At 45.0% G+C, this 20,224-nt stretch overlaps 1 protein-coding gene across 4 annotated transcripts in view; it reads right to left on the bottom strand.

Moving 5' to 3' along the window:
- The window catches only part of epha4l (eph receptor A4, like), a 58,082-nt gene extending 38,644 nt beyond the window's left edge, over positions 1-19,438 (bottom strand). For 2 of the 4 annotated variants that reach the window (XM_053320481.1, XM_053320482.1), the window contains exons 1-3: positions 19,280-19,422; positions 17,413-17,480; positions 14,147-14,810 (exon numbers count right to left, since the gene is read on the bottom strand). In XM_053320481.1, coding sequence (XP_053176456.1) covers positions 14,147-14,810; positions 17,413-17,480; positions 19,280-19,376 — 829 coding nt within the window. In that variant the 5' untranslated portion in view covers positions 19,377-19,422. Of the gene's footprint in view, positions 1-14,146; positions 14,811-17,412; positions 17,481-19,279 lie in introns of all 4 variants that reach the window. The other 2 variants (XM_053320483.1, XM_053320484.1) reach the window with 2 other exon arrangements.
- Positions 19,439-20,224: the final 786 nt, after the last annotated feature.

Genomic DNA, 20,224 nt, shown 5'->3' with positions numbered 1-20,224 from the left:
TAGTGACATCTGGGCTGACATCCTCACTAGTGTTAATGAAGGCTAAGAACAAAAGGTAGCGAGGCTAACGATGTTAATGACGCACACGGCTAACCTCGCTGGCAATCACCGCCGCTACACTGATGCTGGTCAGTGCCGGGGGGGGGGGGGGGGGCTGCGAGAGTTGCCAACAGTTTGTCTGTCAAATGCTGGATGATTTATAACTGTGTTTTCAGCAGCACTGATCCATCATGTGAGCCACCCAAGATGCTGCCCTAATTAAAATGTCTGTACCTGACAGATAGAACATAAGCCAAAGAAGCAGATGAGAAAAACATGTTGCAAAAATGAAAATTGCAACCAATTTTAGACCCTGAGAGCAAAAAAGTACATAAAGACCACAAGCTGTTTCTTTATACTGATTTCTTACATGAGTTCTAATTGGCAGAATTTCACACATTCAAATTTCTCTATTTCTACAAGCACACATTTCTGAGCTCCACAACGCACCTTTCTGAAAGTTTCTACTGTTATGCAAGCCTCACAAACCATTTCCTGCTCAAATATAGAGCCTTTTTTGTTCAGAGTGCATTTTGGTGCCACCTATATAGTTATTGTTTGGATTGCACAACAGAAGAAAACTGAAATATTGTTCTGAAGACTTCCTGCGTACCAGGGTCCCCACGTTCTTATTGACACGTAGGCCTCTACTTCCTCCACAATTCCTCCAGCCTGGCCTTAAGGAGGAATATTAGCACAATGGTTATATCGCAGAAATCTAAAGTATTCCACCCTGCCACTTCAGAATGGACGAGACCACTCCTTAAAAAGCGGAGACATGGGGTACTGAAGGTGAATGTGAGGAAAAGAAACACACAAAATAAACCCTGCTGAGAGAGAGCACATTTTTTGGAAGGCACAGTGACCTGAGAGGAGAGGAGGCTAAGTTTGGGGCTTTATAACAGAAAGTGGAGAGAGATCGACAGAACAAGAAGCAGTACGGGCAAACAGATCCATCTTTGTTTGGTGAAACACTATTTGACTTGGCCAAAGTAGGTGAAGGCAACTCAGATTCCGCTTCTGCACCCATGCCAGGTCTGTAAAGGGTGGTACCACCCAAAACCGGGATCTATGCCAACCCACTAAGGACCTTTTGTGACCAAAGATTTACACAGCAGGTGGGTAATAGACTATAATTCAAGGCAAACAAGCCAGAGATATATACACAAACAGTGGCTTACACACCTCTGCACACCTGCACACTCTTAGGTATGCATGCAAAGCCCTTCAAAGGCCCTTTGGACTTAACAGATGCACTTTGCAATACCATGCATGCATGCAAACACACACACACACACACATGAAAGACAACAGAGAGGCTTTGTGAGAGCACGGGGACAGGAGCGCAGCAGGGACGACGTGAGGTAAACAAACTCGGGTGACGTATTGTCTCTGTCCAATTTCCCCGAGGTCCCCAGGGGCTCAAATATCATGTTGGACATGTGTGTGTATTGGCGTGTGTGTGTGTGTGTATCTAGCATGCTTTCCTGACATTGTTTACAATGAAAAAGAGCCGCATTTCAATTCAATTATGAAAAAAAAGATGCAAGGGAGGTGTGCTTGTGTGTGTGTGTGAGTGTGGGGGGGGTATGCTAATGTTGTTGCGCGAAGGGATGCTCGCATCGACACACAACCCAAAACAATCACGGGAGCTAAACTATTCTACTCGCAGCGAGTCAAGGAGAATGGGGCAGGAAAAGGGAGGATGTGTGAGAAGAACACACACCACACACACACACACAAACACACACTAAGAATAGGTGAGGAGGAAAAGGAAGCGATAGGGAAGCAGTCTCGGTGGGGCCTCATATCCAATTCTGTAAACAAGGGTGAACCACGTGTTGTTAAATACATAACACATCACTGCAATCCCTGCAATGCAACACTTACAATGTCAAGTGCAATCACACTTTTAGGCATTCTTACATAAGACACATCACATCTGACCTTTAACCCACAAGCACTAAAGTCAGACCAACCAAACCAAACATGAGGCTAAAACCAAGGCAGGCAAGTCTGACCTAATAACTAAATTTAGATTTCTGATCCAGCTGTGAGCCGTGAGAAGTTTGGAACACCCAAGGTGATGTCATCAGATTGTCCTTTCACCCCCGCCACCACCACCACCACCACCACCAAACTACAAATATTCACTTCACTATCAAAGAAGTGTGCAAATTCCCACGATTGAGAGGCTATAAATAGGGATTATTTGGCATTTTTACCTTTTAAAAAAGCACTTAAACAATCAATCACGTATCGATTAAGTGATTAATCATTTCAGCTCTAATTATAATGATCAGTTACCAATTAAATAATAACCTAACAGCATCGTCGCAGACATTTTTATGCATCACCGCCTGTATTTCCATCGGCTCACTTAATTACAATAATGACTCGGTTAATGATACTAAGTGGTTTGGAAGTAGAAAGGAAGAGTATGTAAGTTGATTAATGATGTCTGTAACTTGATAAATGCAGTTCATGCACCAGCTTCTTTTAATAATCCTCTCAGTGTTATCATCCTCTCTGACCTGCTTTCAACAGGTGTGTCACCTCAGATGGTAAACAGTTGGTGCTGGAGAACAGTTGGAGTGTGACATCATTATATGACCACCATAAAGTCATATCACATACTGTATACTGTTCAGGGTCAGATTTGACCCATTTTTACATTTAAGAGCTGTAAGAATAGCCGTTACATATTTTCCCTAATGTGACCCACAGTTTACAAACAGGGAAATACAATTTTAAAAAATGTGTGTGTATGCAGCTGATACACTTTTTTATATACGCAAATGTAAATTTGACTTGTGTTTATGAAAAAAATCCATAAAATGTTCCCCTGGACCAATAAATAGTGATTATGAATGTGTTTTTTTTTATTAATGACTGATGGGGAATGTATGAAATATGAGTCACAATATGAACAGTATGTAAGGGTTAAAGCTCAAGTAAATCATTCATTTCTAAACTAAAAATAAAAATCAGTTTAATTTCAAAGGGAAATTTTGATTATGATTAGATATGATTGACTTATTATCAATTTACAACCTGGCTATATGCATTAACTTAGAAAGTTTGTCACGGTGAGTTTAGGGCACACTTCTACTGTAGTAAATCAGACACTTTCAAACACATCTTACTTACTGACAGTGCTCACATCTGTCAACATGTGTACCAAAAAGACACACATACAAAACTTTAATTATCTAGCTGTCTGCGCTTTCAGGGGGCAAGTTTAACATCCATGTTGTCGGTTTCTCAGAAGCACCTCTGTGGGTCACGAGGAGGGGCAAGAAAGGGTCGACTTACGGGTGAAAGGGAAGGTATTTTTAGGTTGTTTGTTTAGGTAATCTACTTGTAGCTCCCAGACGACAGCCTGTCTGGGGCCTCAAAACACCTTCTATTGTGCATGTGTGTGCGCGCGAGGGTGTGTGTACCTGAGAACATTGTGCCTCTCCATTATGTGTGTCCACAGGCAGTTATGTGCACTCTGTGTGTGTGTGTGTGTGAGTGTGTGTGTGTGTATGTGTGTCAGTAAGTGTACATAAAAACTTTCCTGGGTCACTAGCTCTTCAACAGCTCATGTCAGCCCCATGACGGTCTGCTGGTCTCCACTGTGGCTGTCACTGCTTTAACCTTTGACCTCTCCTGGTGTCACTCAGGCCTTGCTTGCTCTATACCACTCTCTCTCTCTCTCTCACTCTCTCTATCCTTCTTCCCCTCTCTCTCTCTCTCTCTCTTTCTTCCCCTCTCTCTCTCTCTCTTAAAACAGGATTGAGGTCATTGCTGTTGTAGAAGTGATACCCCACCACCACCTCTCTCCCTCTCTCTCCCTCTCTCTCTCTCTCTCTCTCTCTCTCTCTCTCTCTCCCTCTCTCTCTCTCTCTCTCTCTCGAAATGGTGTCAGATCCTGTTCACATGGTATAGCTTTGCATGATGTGTGTGAGCCTTCCAAAGTTAGCAACACATATGTGTGTGTGGGTGTGTGTGTGTGTGTCCCAAAATTTTGCTTGGGAGTATATGTGTTGCCCTGCCTAACCTCAAGCTAGTTGAACCTGGCCTTGCAGGGGGAGGCCGGGCAGGGGGCTGCAGGGTGTGTAACAAGAGCCTAGGGTTAATGGCTTCTGCTTAGACAGGGTTACTCTGCTAATGTGTTACGCTTTAGCCTTCTAGCTTTGATGTGAGGACAGACGCACAGGGACGGCGATGATGGGAAGGGACGGAAAAAGAAAAAAAAAAAAAGGCTGTGAGATTCAAGGATTCAAATGCACGGCGAGCTTTGATGTAAGTGTGCGGGACCGCTGGAAGAAGTCCAGGCGAGCTTTTCAAGGATCATGTTTTGTATTTTTTGGACTCGACGCCTTTTTTTTTCACTCCAACTATGTGTACTGCTCTCTTCCCGTCCTTTCCTGTTATCTCACCTTATCTTTATGCTCTTTTTCACCACTTTTGGGTGATGCTCAAACGCTTGGCTTGCAGAGCTGCCAAAAAAAATTTCAACATGACGTACTTTATCCTCTATCTTAACACCAGCAACAATGGATCTCTACACTCCAAACACAAAGGACCAGTATATTACACATAGTCGACATATTTTAGTCTTGGAGAGGAGAGAAGTCACATACATATTGCTTGTGTTAACTCACCCAAATTACAAAAACACACAGTATTCCCTCACTCTGGTTGTATCTAGCCATGCAGAGAGTTTTAGTGAGTGAAATTTCAGTTGTGAAGCTGAAAATGACATATTTAAAAATCAACAGCAGCATCTCTTTCTAGAAAAAATGTCCCTGCTACTTTAGGTAATCTGCAAAAAACGCTGTCAACACATTTTTTTTTTATTCCTTCAGTAGAAAGTAGTTCAAATAAAAACAGTTCAAAGTGAGGTTAACCTGCTCCGTGATACACACAAGTAGTGATATTGATGGTAATATCAAGCGCAGCTGCCGGAGGTCGTGACACAACCACACTAGGCTTGTTCAAAGAGCAATCAGCGTCTGTACCCATAACCCCCCACTTCACCTTTCACATCTCGAGCCATTTATCAAGCCCGCTAGACAGGAGTCAATTCATCTTTTTCTCTTCTTACACACACACACACACACACTCTCTCTCTCTTTCTCTCTGTCACACACATTCACTCATCACCGCTCCACTTAGATATATCTCTGAGCTCCTGTTTCATTTAAAATCACTTCCTTTTCTCTCAATCTCTATCCTATCTGTTTTCCACTGTTTTCCTCTCTTCTCCTCTTTCTTCTTGTCCTCACATTCCTCCGCGGTGTGAGGCTTCAAGGGATTGCGACTTTCTCTCTCTCTCTCTCTCTCTCTCTCTCTCTCTCTCTCTCTCTCTCTCTCTCTCTCTCTCTCTCTGTCTCTCTCTCTCTTCCCCTTCCAGCAGTATTTGACAGCTCTGCGGATAAGGAAGGATCAAGGTTTCTAATCCCAGAGACGTGCCCTAGCATGGACACACCTTTGCCTTTGGCTGGAGATCTGCAAGCTTTGGATCCCGGGTGCTGCGAGACCTCCACATCCCCAAATTACATTTTCGGTCCTCCTGCCGAGAGGTTACACCTCAAAGGCATCCCCAAGGTGCGTTTGATACACGTGTGCTTTGCATGTCGCTGCGAATACATGTGTATGCGCAGCGAGGGGTCGGCCACCTGATCTCAAAGTTCGGGGGTTTCAACGGAGGCTGTGTGTGTGTGTGTTTGCGTGTCAAATTTAGGCACAATAGAGTTTCAAAGTGGCTCCCAAAATCAGTTCCCATTTGGAGAGTGGGAGAAGAGAGAAAAAACAGCTCCACAGAACTTTTTTTAAAAACCTGTCACATCTTGATTGTTTGATGCATACAGAACTGTGCAGAAATAAAAAGTTAAGATTGGCTGCCTACAGTAACACAGTTTATATTCTGCATATTCTTCAACTTCAACATATAAAAAAGTATTATAGGTTTATGTTATGGCCATCAGTTTGTTATGACAGATGGGCCTAAATACTGTAATAGTCATAAACCTCAGCTGTTATTGTTATGGGAGAAAAGTCAGTCAAAGACATGAAAGAGCGCGGTAGCAAATGTGCAATATTTTGTTGTTGTAATTGAGAGCAAAACACAGCAATAGTTACTAAATTCAGTTTTTTAAATTCAAAACTGACCCAGAATCAGAAAGAGAATGGGTGTAACTGTTGAATGTAATATCAGGTTCTCAAAACATGTCAAATTTAGCCTCCTTTCACTGTAAATAAGCACCCATAGGCACATTATAACCTCAGTGATTGGATACTTCCTACCAAAATGCACCCTGGGAGTTGTAGTTCAAATGGCTTTCTACCTGTGACTCAAGCCTCCAACTGTCAGTCACCTAACTCAGCCCACTTCACACACAACGCAACAGAACAACCTGCATGTATTCCTCAGTCTCCTTCCTACACACATATCACACATTCTGAGCTTGTGTGTATGTGTGTGTGTGTGTGTGTGTGTGTATGTGTGTGTGTTTTTCCAAGGAGAATGAACCAGTGTGCCATTTCCTCCACCACCATGATTATAAAAGGGGGGATCTCAGCTCATTAAAATGGGCACAGAGTCCAGTCTCAGGGCCCATCAGATTACAGAGCAGCCCTTTATTGCAAGGCTTTTTGTCATAACCCCCTAACTGATTGCCATGGAGCAGCCTTTGATTTGGCCACTGAACTCTGCGCCCCGGAGAGAAAGGATGACAACGGAAAAGGAAGAAAAGACCACCTACTATCACCCCCCGCCCCGGCAGGATGGAGGGAGCTTAAGATAGAAATCAGCGGGGAGAAAGAAAGAGAGAGAGAAGGAGCGATAAAACATTTTCAAGGTGTTTGCAATCAGCCTCCCATTGTCAAGATACTGAAGGGAGAGAGTTGGCTGTCCATCTGAAGCGCTGTCGTGCCGCTTTGTCTCCGGGGCTCAGATCACACAACGCGATTGGAACGTTAATAGAAGTTTATGATACAGCATGTGATATGCCTGCCGCGACAGATGCACAGAATAAATATAGGACAGATAATGGCTCAGACACACACACACATACAAACACACATACACACACTCTCTCTCTCTGTCTGTCTGCACACACACCCAGCCCTCGCGATCAGTAACACATTGCCCAGGATCAAAGGGATTTCCGTGCAATGGTGAACCGACGGATGAAGTGTAGAAAAAGCACAGTTGCCAGACTGGAACTAAATCTCTTTCCACTTCACTTCCTCCCCTGTTTTTTGTTTCTTTTTCTCACTCTCTCTCTACCTCCCTCATAGCCTCCTCATCTCCATCTCCTCCTTTCTCTCTCTCTCTTGGCGAGAAAGGTCCATTCTGCCTCTCTTTCAAGCACAAAGAAGGTGGCAGAGGCCCTCTTTCTCTTTCAGAACCTCTCTCTCTCTCTCTCTCTCTATCTGAAATAGTCCATGCCCACTTGATGGCTGTCCACTTCTCTCTCTCGCTCTCTTTCTGCTCGTCTTTCTCTGCCTATACATCCGTCCAACTCTCTTTACAAACCCCCTCCGTCGCCCCCCTCCTCTCTCGCTACTCTCCGTCTATCAGCTGAGGGAGTAAACAGGGGTTTTTGGAGGAAAGGGGAGGGGGAGGAGGGGGGGAGAAATTTTAAGTGAGCTGAAGAGAAAGAGAGGGGCAAGAGAGCAAGAGGGAGAGTGTGCAGGAGTGCGGGAGAAAATGGAGGGAGAAGAAGGGGAACAGCCGGAGGAACGGGGGGGAACGGCGGGGAAGGATAGAGAGGGAGAGAGAGCGAAAAGAGAGAAGGGGGGGGGGGGTGAAAGGACTGCAGGGTTGTGTTGGTAGAGAGCTGGGGTATTGATTCAGGGCCTTTTGACATGCTAATTTGCTTGCTGACTGCTTTAATCGCTCCCTCTTCCCATCGCGGGCTTCAAAGAGGGGATGCTTTTCAAAAAGATGAGGGAGAGGAGAGGAGAGAGGAGAGGAGAGGAAAGGAGAGGAGGATAAATTGTATCATCCTTTTAAACCCCATTTTGACATTTTCACAGCATATAGAGTAAGTCGTTGATGCCAGCTGCCAACCATGTAAACTACCCTAAGTCCACATTATCTGTCAATTATAGGCCATTGATATATATATACAATATGTACTAATTAGCAAAGTATGAGTATACTTATTTTGGCAATTTGTGAATTTAACAAGAAATGATACAAGAACATTCACAGATGGATGACTGCAACTTTAAAAAGCTCTGCCAAGTTTATGAGGTCATCCAAATCTGATTAAATATTAAATTTTTTTTACTTATTTTGTTTTGCTTTATTTGTTTCCACCTCTTTATCTTGGACATTTTCTTTGAGCACCACTGGAGCACAATCAAAGATCTACACTAACATATCTGACTATATTGTGTCACTTTTTGGATAAATAAAAGCTGCCATGTAGAACAGAGCTTGGTTTGAACATATTTTCTTAAAGACTACTACTCAGTTTGGGCCCATTTTGCCCATTCATGTTATAAATCAGCCATATTTCAAGACATTACATGACACCTGTTGCTATTTAACTAGAAAAATCAAAACAAATCCTGAGACCATGAAGACCATATTTGCACTAAAGCTCAAAGCAAAGCAGTACCTCATTTGCTCTACACACTGTGTCTGCTATGGTAGCATTTTAGTGGGCAGATTTGGCAATTTCACATCCTAACATGCCATTATGTCTCAAATTAAGTATTACAATTGTACTTTCCACAAGACAATTGAGGCTAAGAATCCCACTTGTTGCAAATGTAGTTTCTCCCTTTGTGTCAGTTCCTTGAAATGAGGCGAGAGTCATAACATCTATCCAGAAATGTCCTAAAAAGGAATATGATTTTCATCGGAAAAAATGAGCTTTTAGAACTAAATGGGAGTTAAATGACTTAAAGATGGGTATTCGTGGCCGCTTATTCGTACACTCTGTAGCTGGAGCTGGCGCAGTGGGAGCACTACGGCCATCAGCCTGGGTCATGCTCGATCACCGGTGGCTTCCTGCCCTAAATGGGACACCGAGCGCAGAAAGACAGAGAGAGAAAGAGAGAGAGAGAGAGAAAGAGAGAGAGAGAAGAGAGAGAGAGAGAGAGAGAGAGAGAGAGAGAGAGAGAGAGTGAGGGTGATGAGTGTCAAGAACTGCGAAAGGAACAAACGGCGGGGCAGGACGGCAGCCCAAACAGGAAAAACATTTCAGCACCTCAGCTAATGACGGCTGAATTACCACCACAGACCTCCTCCTCCTCCTCCTCCTCCTCCTCTTTCTCCTCCAACCAGTCAAGGGAGGATGATTTGTGTTGTGTGTGTTAGGTGGACTTCTTTTTTTTTCCTCCATCATTTGAGCTGAGCGAGAACAGCGTTTTAAACATGCTTTAAGCAATTATTTCAGCGGAGAAGGGGGGGAAGTGGGGGGGTGGTGGTGGTGGAGGATTGCTCATGAGACATTTTGTCCTGTCTTTCTGTTTCTGTTGTTCTTTTCTGCTCTCCGTTGGTAATAGATTCCTCGTCTCTATTCAGGAGCACAAAATGAGCCTCTCTGGTGGCAGGGAGAGTGATGAGTACATTCACCTCCATTCTGCTCCAAGTGTGTGTGACTTTGTGTGTGTGTGTGTAACTGTGTGTGGGTGTGTGTTCTAACCCATACAGAAGCTTCAGTATGATGTTGTGACATGTCCTTTTTTACACATGTGTGTGTATGTGTGTGTGTATGAGCGTGTGTGTGTGCATGCAGCTGAGTTTCACTTAAGACGTCCTCCCCTGCATGCGCCTGGATTTTTGTCATTTGGGCTTCACATGCACACTCACACTCTCTGCATGTGTGTGTTTGTGAGAACAATGACGGGTGATGATGTTCCGTGTGCTGCCTCCCTCCCAACAGTGAAGGTAATCTCATTATTTAGCCCACTTCCTGCTGCTGCCACCAGAGACAGGCTGATGAACACTAACCACCTCGACCGCCGTTGGGGGGGGGGTAAAAAAGACAGAGTGTGAACCGGTGAAAATTACTAACAGACACTCCACAATAAAAAATGGAGGGAGATTAGACAGAAGAAAGAGACAAAAAAGAAGGGGGAAGCTCATAAAGAGCTGGTAAAGCAACAGGAGATTTTAATCTTGAGTCTAGAAAAAACAGATACCACACACACAACAAAAAAAAAAACAGAGCAGCCAGACCAGCCAGGAAGAAGATACAAATATCTCATTTGTGTGTATACAGGAGAGAGGTGGAAGAAGGAGGAAGAAAACAGGAGAGGAAGAGCGAAGGACTGAGTCTGTGTATTTAAAGCCATTGGGGACCGGCGGGCTAAATAGAATTACGTGGTGAATTTAGAATGATGCTCCCAAGCGCATATTTAACACTGTCAACAGGGGGAGAGAGAGAATGGGAGACCTAGATACGCAAACACACAATGAATGGAGCACGGGAGAGAAACTTCATCCTTAAAACCTCTTAATCCAATATAAATGAGAGTTTCCAGCTCAGCAAGGATTGCTGGGAATAACGAGGGAGTGTATAGAGAGAGGGGGGGGGTCTCAGGTGAGAAAATGCTCAGATCACACAATGACATCACGGTCGGGGCCCTAAGCTGTTATGCACACATGTAAGCAGGTTGTGAGGGTATACAGAGCATGTGGGAAATGCAGTTAAAGTGAATTCTATTTGCTTACTTTTAAGATATGAATGAAGAAAATATAGAACTCAAAAATCTGAAAAAGGGAATCCATTACAAGATATTGTGAACTTTCTTTCTGTTTTTGAGTAAGCATTAAGTGTGTTTGTGTGTGTGTTGATTGATAGCAGTAGTGTAGTGGTGATAGGTTGTGTGTGTGTGTGGGGGGGCCTGGTTTACAGCTCAACCATGAACTAGCATTCTAAGGTGTTAAAAGCGCCTGTCACCTTCACACCTCAACAAAGCTATATCATCAACAAACACACACACACGCCAACAAACACAACTTGAAGACACAGCAGATTTCCCAAAAAACACACATCATTGCTCTGCAGAAGCCAAACTGCTGCCAATGCACTTTGTCTCTCAAAAGTGTCTCTCACTTGCTGACGGGACAAATTGTGATGATTGTTTCCTCATAATGATATACATCTCATTGCCCCCCCACCACCACCACCACACCCACCGCCACTGGCTCATCACCCCTCCTCTCCAACAGTAGGGAACCCCTCACCAGATGAGGAGCGAGAGGACGCCCTGACCCCCACCTTTTCTCAACAGAGGCATTTGGGGGGGGTTAACAGGGAAAGGGATCCCAAATGCAAACAGACATAGCCCCCTCTTATAGGATCTGGGGCCCCTGAGCCCTCAGTGCCCTAGCTGTCCCGCTTGCTTTAGCCCAGGGTCTACACCCTGGCCACCCTTGGCCCACCTCGAGCACAGACACACATACACACACACCCTCCACAGCTGTCAAAACCCTGACGTCTTAATCAATCCTGGATACACGACCCTGTCAGACACAGCAGTAAGATGGATGCAGAAAGAGATGACCCCTGACCCCTGCCAGGGGTGGAGAATACAACTCCTACGTGGCCTGTCAGCCCCCCCCCCCATTCCTCCAAATCCCCAAACTTCTTTTCCCCCCAAAACCTTGCCAGCCTCAGTCAGCTCTGCTGCTGCCCTAAACAATGATGGAGGAGCCAGCCCATTCATCCTGGGCTGGGAACCAGGGGCCAAGGTGCCCTTGTAACCTCACACATACACAAACAAGCACAGACACACAAGTTTGTGAACCCACACACTCGCAGACACACAATTGGGTTTGTATGCACCATAGAAAACCTTTAAACAGGAAGGTTTTTTTATCAAATCAAACCACATAGTGTGGAGCAAAGGCTGACATACTCTCATACACGTGTTAAAAGTCAGAAAACACTATTAACAAACACACCTTACACCACAACTACCCCTAGATATCTTCCCTTCCCCCTCCTAAAAACCAGCTCCTGTCGAAGTAACATGGTCATATAGCAGTGGTGCCCCTCACCCATAAAGCCTGACCTACAGGGGAATATTAACCAGCTCATCGGCGCACTTGAAGGCTGACAGTGGCCAGCACCTCTTAACCCTTCAGTCACTGGAGCTGACCCACACTGACGCCTCAGGCAGCCATGAAGCATCAAGCCCTATGCTTGTTAACCCGAGTTCATTTGAAGTGAAATGTTAAGAAGCTTTTTGAGAAGTGCGTTTGAAGTTACGAGTGAATGAAGTGGATGTGTTGGCACTGTAAATTTAAACAAACTAAAGCAGATGCAGGGATATGTGAACTAAATGGATATATTGGCTTGAAAAGCAATACTGCCAGCTCAGAGGCTGGCAGACACTTCAAGACTGCATTAGTCATATAAAATCAAGCTTTCCAAAATCCTTTGTTGCCTTCTTAGGAGGGTAACAGCTATTTATCTCAAGTTAAATTAAAGAGGAGAGATAAGGAGTCTGTTTCAAGGTTGCAGGCAAAGCAAAGCAAAGTTACGATACACAGTATGAGATCAGGGTTCTCATTCTGATTTGAAACAAGAGAGTTTATTATGGTGAATTGCAAGATAGAAAGCCAATTCAGACGAGATTTACCTAAAGTCTGTAACTAACTACCCTCTTGTTTCCTTCCCTCAACCCTCCATTTCTCTCCGTTTCTTTGAAGCCGACCCTGGGGACAGAAACCTGGCCTGAGACATCTAAACCCGGCGACAGGAGAGATGGGCAACATTCCAAGAGAACTCTTGCAGCTCAAATGATACGGGGTTTTTTTTGGGACAAATACACACACAAAGTGCACACACAAAACCATCTGTGAACACTTGTGCCTCTTTGCCTTCCCTTTCCCAAAGCAGCCAGTGGAACCCCTAAATCACCAGACCTGTTTGTCATGCAATTAGTCGTCTAAGATAAAGGCTCCCTCATAAATTAGGAGAGGTGCAGTGGTCTGTCCCCTTGTTAATCACCCGTGCCCAGCCTCTGACCCCTCACTGCTGAGGCTCTCTGCTTTTTGTGTGTGATGGTAGTGGGTGGCGGATGGGGTGTACCAATAAACCATGGTGGTAGAATTGGCATGGGTTCGTCTGGCTGGCTGACAACGCCACCTTGGCTTCACAAAACGCTGAACATGTTCTACAAAAACAGCTGCTGAATACAACTAGATGCTATCCACTATACAGCACTTGTATGTCATAAACTACAACCTGAAGTGTGCAATGAAACAAGCACGTTAAATTAGCGTGGAGTCTATGAAGATGCCGAAACACCGTCAGAGAGTGTAAGACTGAAAGCAAAAATGTTGGTAGGTTGTTTCATGAACATTGCTAGTCAATCTTTTGTATTCACCAACATGCTGACAGTTCTATCATTTTCCTGATTTGAAAAATATGGAAGGAGGCACTCTGCACTGACCTTAAAACCTCATCAAACAGCCTGGTATAGGGTCATGCCAAACTGAAACTAGAATAATCGCCCACAAAGGGCTATACCCCCCTACCAAATAGCACTATTTCAGCCCCATCTCACAGCTGTGTATTTTCATTCCTCTCATACCTGCTTGGAATGATAAACTCTTTCTCTCTCCTTCCCGTTCTCTAAAGCTGTCTATCTCTTCTTCCCAGCTCCGAACCCCATCGGGACTAAGACAAAGAGTAGGTGGGGGTGGAAGACACTGTGGTAGTGCGAACCAGTTGGAGCTCTAGCCTCCTCCTTAGTGTCACCGATTCCTCTGAGATGCATCCCATTGCACAACACCTCCCTGTGGGCCTGCTAATTACTCCATTTACAATCATCATTGCTTCTATCACCCAACCAGATACTGGAAAGAAGAACGCAGAGAGTGGGAGAGCGAGAGCGAAAAGAAAAAAAAATCCAACAGAGTGAGAGGTGGGTGAATCGAGGGTGGGAGGAGAGAGAGAAGGACAAAGAGAGCGAAGCATGGGGGATAAAGACAAAGAGACAGAGCACAAGGAAGAGGGGAAATGAAAGAGGTAGGATACTGTACAGAAAGCTAAAGCTTGAAGGGAGAGAGTGATGTATAAATAGAGAAAGGGGCAAAAAATAGGCACCCAAAAACGGTAGACAAATGTCAGTTCTTTACCTTGGCATTCTGCATTGCGCTCCTCGTATCCAGGGTTGCACAAGCAGTTCCCAATAGGCACCAGCCACTCTCCATCAGCTCCACAGTACATCTTGGGAACCTCCTTCTCCTCTGAATTATCCACGCACGAGCCTCGAACTTCCACAAGCGAGGAGGTATCGGCTCCAGTGATGGTATCAGGAAACTGGGCCAAGTTACGCACCGCTAAAGGACATTTCTTGTAGAAGACCCTGACGGACACGAGCGCAATGCACGCTCCAACATCCTGGAAGGCCAAATAGAAACCTTTGCGGGTCAAGGCGCCCACGTCCCGCACCTCCGTGTTCAGCTTCATGATGCGATCGCCGATGTCCACCTGAGTGAAGCTCTCGTCCGCGGCGATGGTATCGATCTTGCCGAACTGGTTCTCGCGAATGTAGCGCTCTTTGTCATTGTTGGACTCGTAGTAGTAAAGATTGAAGGTTTCCTTGCAGGTTCCCATGACCCCCGGGAGGCTGTTGCAGTCTCGGAGGGTGAACTTGATCTCGATGTAGACACGCTGGGCACCTCCGCGGGGGATCCAGTCAGTGCGGAGCCAGTTGTTCTGGTTTGGCTCCATGACGTTACACACCTGGTACGTCCGGATGGGGATATTCTTCTCATCCATAATGCTTACTTCCTCCCACTGGGGATAGGACACAACCATAAAAAATGTTAAAAAAGGTACCTCTGAGTTTTATTCTGCAATCAACAAATGAATGACCTATTTTTGACCTACAGAATATTAAATTCCATACAATATTTAAGGAAAATTAGATTAGGGAAAATGTTATGGCAGTGTCATTACACTCTCATAAAGGTCTATTAAGAACATTAGAGAAATATCTGAACTTAATTCTCTCCTAATGAAAATAAGCTATGCGAGTATCACGCGTAACAGCGAGCCCGTCTATGTCGAGAACAAGTGATACTGTGCAAAAGAGCATGCGTGAAAGATTAGTCAATATTTGAATCTCAGCAGAGCAATTAATTGATGGCTAAACTTAATGCATATTTTATGAATGGTACCTAATAAACTTGTTAGGTCCTAATGTAGAATCATACAGATATTAATATTCATTGCTTCTCCTCGACTGTGAGAAAGGAAATTTGTAATTAGTTCTATGCGTCAGTAATGCCTACAGTTCAATTACTTGGGGAGTGGTTTACAAAACCCTCTTCAGACACACACACACACACTGAGAGACCTGGATGGCTCAGAAGAGGGGAAGGGAAAGAATGAAAAACAGGGGATTACAGGGCTGCAGAAACCTAGGTCTCTGAATCAATGCTAATGATCTAATGTGTGCCTGCTTTACGTCTGCATACGTGATGGGGACTGGGAGACAGATGCACACATGTTAGCTGGTGTTGTTGGTATGAACTCATATGAGAGAAGGTGGTGGTGGTGGTGGTGGTGGGGGGGGGGGGGGGGGGTGCTGACGTGGGGCGCATGGATTAAGTTATCCAGCGCGGCCTGGCTTATTTTTCCTGAAAGGGAATGTTTGTTTTACTTATGATAGAGTTCCCCTCTCGACAGAGCACTGTTGAGCAAATACAAGCATGTCTTGAGAGGCTGGTGTTCCCTTAAGTTTTTCACCGTGTGTTTTAAATAGAGTCTTTGACTGAGCAGGGCTGTAAACAAGAGCAGACAGGCCTCTGGCTGCCGGAGCTTCAGCCATTTAAAAAAAACTGTACGAAACAAATAATAACGGAACAGTGAGAATATGGGTTTGTGCTGCCAGATTTGATTTGACGCCTTATCATAAACAATCTGGTTTAAAGACTTATTTCCCTGGAGGAGGAGGAGGGCAGGATAATGCTAAACATAGCTGCGGCTGTATGATTTGAGAAAATGTCTATCATTCCCTGCTGCTCCATTCCACTCTGCTCTCTTCCTTTTTTCGCCCCCCCACCTCCCCCCTTTGTTGTGGAAATCAAGCGCCGCTGAGATAAGGCTGCACCACCCCCCCCCCACCCCCACCACCCCTCCGATAGCAAGGAAGAGGGGAGAAAAAGGCCAATTGGTCGTAATGAGAGGGTGAATGCGGGCTCGCCGGGCCTGCCAGGACCCTGTCAATCACTTGTTTGTGATAAAATGGCCGCGGGGGAGAACCTGAGCACGGCAGCAGCCAAGTTCAGTGAGGAAATAGCTCTCGAGCAGAGCCTGCAACAGCTGCACAAGGTGAAATTCTGCTCCCCAAGGTTCATATTCATTAGCTGACATGATTGTTGCTAATTTGTATTAATTTTCATGAAACATTAAAAGGCTCATCATCATTTCTACGAGTGGGACAATTAGACTGTTTAATGATAAAACACTGCTGTGTGTTTATCTTGAACATGTATAATGTAGGTTATCGCTGATTTTTCAAAATGATGAAAATGAAATTGTTTTGTTAAATCTTTATGACCAGATTTAACACTCAGCCCTGACCCTGGCATAGTTGTGGCCCCTAGTGCGGCCCCTATTCTTCCTCCTATCAGAGCCACTGCAGGTATCCCAATTAGACCAAGGGATCATGCATTTGGTTGACCCTATTCCCCGTTGCTTTATAGCTTGATTCAGTCTTCCTGCGGCAAGAGCTGAACCCCACTGCACTTTCCCCCTTATTCATCCATTCCAGAGGACCCTCTCTCAGCTGCCAAGTTCCTCTCTCTCTCCCACTCTCTCTGTCTCTCTCTCTCTCCTCGCCTCCCCCCCACACCCACCCCCTCCACCCACCCTTCGACTCAATGGTGGAAAGGGATATAAAGTTTCTCCACAAAGGCCGATTCAATCCACCGTCTATTCAGGAAACCCGACGCCCGCTGCAGTATCGGCCCCTGCATCTGACCATTACAGAGTGGTTAGAGAGAAGGAGAGCGAGGAGAAAGGGGAGCAGGGGTTGAGGGTGAGGGTGGGTGGAGGGGGAGGTTGCCTGTAGACTGTTGGTTCTCAAAGTGGACCCCATGGGGCCCTGGAGGGTGTTCCAGAGGGTTTCCATACAACTAAACTGTAAATTATTTCATATGTTTACTGTAAGATACTAGAAATTGTGCCTTGATCTCACCCTTCACCCAGTACAACCAGCTGTACAATTCAATAAATCATCAATATATTACCATAAACGCTCACCAGGACAGCATTATCAAAGGGGGCTGTGTATCTATTTGGAGCTCCTGCCAATATTGGATTATATCTCTCCATTTTTGCTCAATAGGGGACCATGCGTCCTAACAAGGGGACACTTCTTTGCAGTACTTACCCCTCCTTCTGTCGGGTTGGCGACCCATCCCAGCTCCCCCTGTACAGATCTGGAATCCAATAACGTGACTGGAAAACAAGAATGGGAGAAGTGAGCACGCAGTCTCAGTCCGTCCATATACAACATCAGCATTGGCATGTATAATCCATTTATGTCTAACACACCGAGGAGGAAAAATTGGTTCCCATTTCTTTAAAAAAAAGGGGGAAAAAGGCTTAATGAATACAAATAGCTGTTGAAACGATTTATCAAACTGAAAAACATACTCTATTTGAATTTCGGCACAGAGACAGAATAATGAATAGGCTAATGAGCGTTCAAAGTAATAAACTTGTAATGTTCTTTTCTTGTGCGCAATTCCCTACTGCGCTTTACGCACGTCGTTTAGATTGATTTCCTTTACGAAAAAATATTTTCCACAAATGACAAATCCATTGTCCCCCGTGTGTTTTAATATAATGATTTTTCAGTTTGCTCAGCATCTGCTCAAAGCAGGTTTGATGTGGTCAGAATCAATTACGGAGCCGTCTGCTTAAACTTGGTCGCCGAAGAAAAAAAAACGCATTAAAAATGTTCTAGACAGGCTGGCTGACACAATAGTTGTACTTTTCTCTAGAAAGAGTAAAAGATTGGGCCTGTGAGGCAAATTAAAAATGTTTTGGCTTCAATTAATTGGTATAGATAGACCTAGGCTATTTCTATTTTTACGCTTGTTTTGAATTCGGTGTGGTTGAAATACTTAATGAAGTGCTCAGTAAAAATTAATGAATAAGCCCGTTATGCAAATTCATAGCATAAATTATTAGGTGCAATAAAAACGGATCTATTTTTATGTTAGAAACACTTGTTTCATATTTAAATGAACGGAATCCACGACGCATCATTTCGAACTTGTGTCGATCGGCTTTGCTCTAGAAAACACGGATCTATAGGACACAGGCTGTAAGCAGTAGTCTGTTATTGTTTTTTAATAATATCAACTGTTTCATTTATTGTTATTTGCACTGGGAAGCAGGATATAGTCTGTACGGGGCCTAACATTTTGGAACTGGATACACTGCGCCCCGGGACCCCGAGCAGGCAGCAGACAACTCCAGTCCCGAAACCCTCCGAGCTCCCGGTATGGCACACCGTGCTCAGTTTCTACGTTCAATGTTCTGTCGCTTTTCACTGAACATGCACCTGATAGAGCATAACCCAATATGTTTTATGGATCTTTGGGAACCATTCTTGAAATCGGCGTATATCTAATGCACCATTTGGCCCTTTATTCAATAACATTTCAGCTTTGAGTTCTGGTTTTCCTGTCATTCTCGCAATCACCTTCCACCTAAAACACCTCCTGACAGCCAGAGCGATTACTGGGAGGAATTCGGAAATTGATAAATAAAGAGCAGCTGGATCAGTCGGATGTTGTCGGATTTGCGACTGTCCCACTGATTTGTAAAAACACTTAATTTATGTTCTTCAAGACGTGTCAGTTTTAGTGAGATGCTTTACGCAACATTACATAGTTTTTGTTTTTGGCTTGACCTTCTCTCTTAGCAGAGCCAACAGCTCGTATCGGGGCTACAAGTATTCCTGCTCAGGCTTTCGGCAGTTGGCACGATCCAAGTCCGAAACAGCCGATGCCCGTTTGGAAAAGCCACTTCTCATTCCAGCTCCGTTCAAAATAAAACCTCGCAAAAGTCACTGAGTAAAGATGACCGTCGATGTTTTCTACCATTCAACTCTTTGCGGCTCCACGCACCCCGCAACTGGGGGGCCACGAACCAAGTGGGGCTCCGCAGCGCAAACACACACACGGAGACGGAGCGGGGATGAAGTCAGAAGTCCGCGGCCAGTTATGTTCTCCCAACAACCTTACCTTCATTTGGGGGGTATATCCGTGCCGGAGAAACCAATGTAGAAATCCCAGAAACAAGAAAGGTAGCCGTGAACAAAATCCCTGCCATGAGTGCCATTTGTGTGGTTGTTCCGTTTTTCCTCTCCTCTTTTTCTTTCGTTGCTCTTCTCCCAGGTCCTGCTCTCTCTCTCTCTCTCGCTCTCTCTCTCTCTCGCTCGCTCTCTCTCTCTTTCTCGCTCCCTCTCTCTCCCCCTCTCTCTCTTTCCCAGTGGAATATGGGATTGAAGCGGACACAGTGAGCGAGACGCACCGAGCGCACCACAAGCCAGGAGGCGGGTCTACTCCATGCGCTCTGACGCGGACCCCGTCAATCCATATAGGAAAGATAGTGGACATGGGGGGTGGTGGGGTGGGTAGGGGGCAAATAATCATTAACTACCCTCCTCTCCCTCAGTACACCCCCCCCCCCCCAAACAACTCACTCTCTCGGTTACCAGCGGGCACTAGACGGAGTCTCGGCAACATGGTGATTGTGTGAGGTGGCATTTCTCTATATTTGTCATGCAGGTACAAGGGCGATATAAAACTATCTATGACTCTGCAAGTCACCAATAGACAATAACATTATTATTAAAAATAAACTAGAGGCGGAGAGGGATGTGTTAGTGAACAGTAAAGACGCATAGGAGGTGTGCGCGCCCTGCACATCCACAGTTTATATGGCACCGATGGTGATCGAAAGAAAATAAAGCTGCTGAAATCACAACTCCTTCAATGCATTATAAAAAAGCAACTTGCTCCTAAAACATCTATGTAGTTACACGACTAAAATGCAATGCGTCAGTTTTTGTCCTCTGTGTTCCTCAGCAGTCACACTGTGCTGATCCTGCATGTAGTCTGGCTCCAGTCAAGCGCAGCGCTGTCCAAGGTGAACCGCATCAGACCAAGGTCGCCACCTAGCGGAGA

This window comes from Scomber japonicus, chromosome 6 (assembly GCF_027409825.1).
Source record: "Scomber japonicus isolate fScoJap1 chromosome 6, fScoJap1.pri, whole genome shotgun sequence".
Taxonomy (NCBI): Eukaryota; Metazoa; Chordata; class Actinopteri; order Scombriformes; family Scombridae; genus Scomber; species Scomber japonicus.
The sequence above is the reverse complement of the archived record's forward strand: the minus strand, read 5'-3'. Positions and strand labels throughout refer to the sequence as shown.